General features: G+C 55.8%; 1 protein-coding gene across 2 annotated transcripts in view; it reads left to right on the top strand.

Moving 5' to 3' along the window:
- Nucleotides 1-528: 528 nt before the first annotated feature.
- The window catches only part of UNC45A (unc-45 myosin chaperone A), a 15078-nt gene continuing 13508 nt past the window's right edge, over nucleotides 529-2098 (top strand). Inside the window, exons 1-4 of one of the 2 annotated variants that reach the window (XM_003803076.3) lie at nucleotides 529-618; nucleotides 796-957; nucleotides 1159-1195; nucleotides 1507-1682. In XM_003803076.3, coding sequence (XP_003803124.1) covers nucleotides 613-618; nucleotides 796-957; nucleotides 1159-1195; nucleotides 1507-1682 — 381 coding nt within the window. In that variant the 5' untranslated portion in view covers nucleotides 529-612. Of the gene's footprint in view, nucleotides 619-795; nucleotides 958-1158; nucleotides 1196-1362; nucleotides 1683-2098 lie in introns of both variants that reach the window. The other variant, XM_012813575.2, reaches the window with a different exon arrangement.

Here is a 2098-nt window from a genome sequence, read left to right as displayed (position 1 = left end):
CAGGACGCGGGACAAATTGTTAAAAAGCGGGACGTCTGGTCACCTTATCAATATCTAGAAACTTGTATATGCCGGGGGTTTAATTCCGAGAGTTCTTGGGTGGCTTCAGAGTACCTGTGAGCCCATAAATGTATAAGCACATGCGTGTATGCCTACATATGCCTAGGAAGTGGGTCCCAGGCCTTCCCCGGACTCTAAGAGGTTCTGCATCCCAGAGATCGGCGTAACGAGAGAGCGGACGGGGCCAAGATTCTGACATTCTCCCCCGTTCCACAAGGGCCCAGGCCCGCTCCTAGCGCCGGGCCTCTACAGCCTGCTGCTTGTGACTTGATGTGGGGGACTGGGCGGGGGCGGAGCCGCTGGTCTCTCTCCTCGCCCTCCAGCTAGCTCTCCCCGTTTGACAGGAACAGACTAGGTGAGCCGGAAGCTTCGTCGCGCCTGCGCATTGGGTGCGGAGCGTCCAGGTCCCGCAGGGAGCGTGCTTTCTTTTGCTCCGCCTCTCTCTGTCGTACTCACGCAAGACTGGGCGAGGCAGCCCACAGCAGCCTGCGAAGCCGGGACGCGCCCGCCCCAGACACTGCGCCTGCGCCGGCACGGGACGTCTGCTTCGGGATGAGTGTGCGTGGTCTAGAGACCCCGAACCCCGGCCCATCCCCACGCCAGCACGCCATCGCTGCTCCGACTATTCCCCGGCCTCCGCCCGCATTCTTAGTTCCCGATCCCGCTCCCTTTTCCCCCTAGTGCCCCCTTCTGCCCTGAGCCCACCACCCATGTTCCCACCTGCTCTCCCCATAGGCCAGCTCCGTGGAGCAGCTGCGGAAGGAGGGCAACGAACTGTTCAAATGTGGAGACTACGAGGGCGCACTGGTGGCCTACACCCAGGCCCTGGGTCTAGGAGCGACGGTCCAGGACCAAGCCGTTCTGCACCGAAACCGGGCCGCCTGCCACCTGAAGCTGGTGAGGGTTTGTCTGTCTTAAGGAATGCTTGTCCCAGTCCGGCATTCACTTCCCCAGGTTACCCTCACTTGTCGGATGTCTTTTGGACGTCAGGGTGATGGGGGATCTGACAACCCTGCAGAACAAGAGTACCCCTGTGGCTTTGGTTAGTGCCCGGAAAGGGGGCTGTAATCTTCTCAGACTCTATTCTTTCTGTTACAGGAAGATTACAAGAAAGCGGAAACTGAGGCAACCAAAGGTAGGGGAATGTGGACCCTGGTGTGGAGCTGTGCGGCTTCTGTGGGGCTTCTATGGTGGGCAAGGGCTCTCAGACCACTGCACCGTCACATACTTCTCCTCCGCTGGCCCTGGAAACACATCTGCCTTCTTTCTTTCCCACTTCCTCGGGTGTTTCCTTTTCTGCAGCTACCCTCACCTTTTCTGAGGCTGAAGTACCGAGCCCCACATTGATCCCCCCCACCTTCCTCTGGCCCTCGAGATCTTTCCCTACTGCTCTTGCCTGGAGATGGTGGCCTCATGGGTGCTGACAGAGCTCCTGTTTATGCTCAGCCATTGAAAAGGACGGTGGGGATGTCAAAGCACTTTATCGGCGGAGCCAAGCCCTAGAGAAGCTGGGCCGCCTGGACCAGGCTGTCCTTGACCTGCAGAGATGTGTGAGTCTGGAGCCCAAGAACGAAGTTTTCCAGGAGGCCCTGTGGAGCATTGGGGGCCAGATCCAGGAGAAGGTATGTGAGTGACAGAGAGATGGAGGAATTGACTAGTGGTAAAGATATCCCGGTCAAGGGTGTAGACACATTTCCTAGAGAGGAGATACTAACAGCGAATGAACATATAGAATGATGCTCAGCCTTGTCTGTGGTTAGGGAAAAGGAAATTAAAATGATGTCATGGTACTGTGTTTTTGGTGGTCTATTTGGCAAACATTTAAAAGTTATACACTTTGTGAGGAAAGAAGCAGATACTTCAGTGGTGAGGTTGTGGGGTCATGGGCTATGCCTGCTAGAGGGAGTATAAACTGGTATGGCTCCTTTGAGAGTAGTTTAGCATATCTATTATTTTTAGGGCCAGTGTAGCTGTGATGGCTCACACTTGTAATCCTAGCACTTAGGGAGCTGAGGCAGAAGGATTTCTTGAGGCCAGT

The sequence above is a fragment of the Otolemur garnettii genome, unplaced genomic scaffold, assembly GCF_000181295.1.
Source record: "Otolemur garnettii isolate 467f Iridium unplaced genomic scaffold, OtoGar3 scaffold00277, whole genome shotgun sequence".
Classification (NCBI taxonomy): Eukaryota; Metazoa; Chordata; class Mammalia; order Primates; family Galagidae; genus Otolemur; species Otolemur garnettii.
Note: the sequence above shows the minus strand (reverse complement) of the source record. Positions and strands in the feature narration are given on the sequence as shown.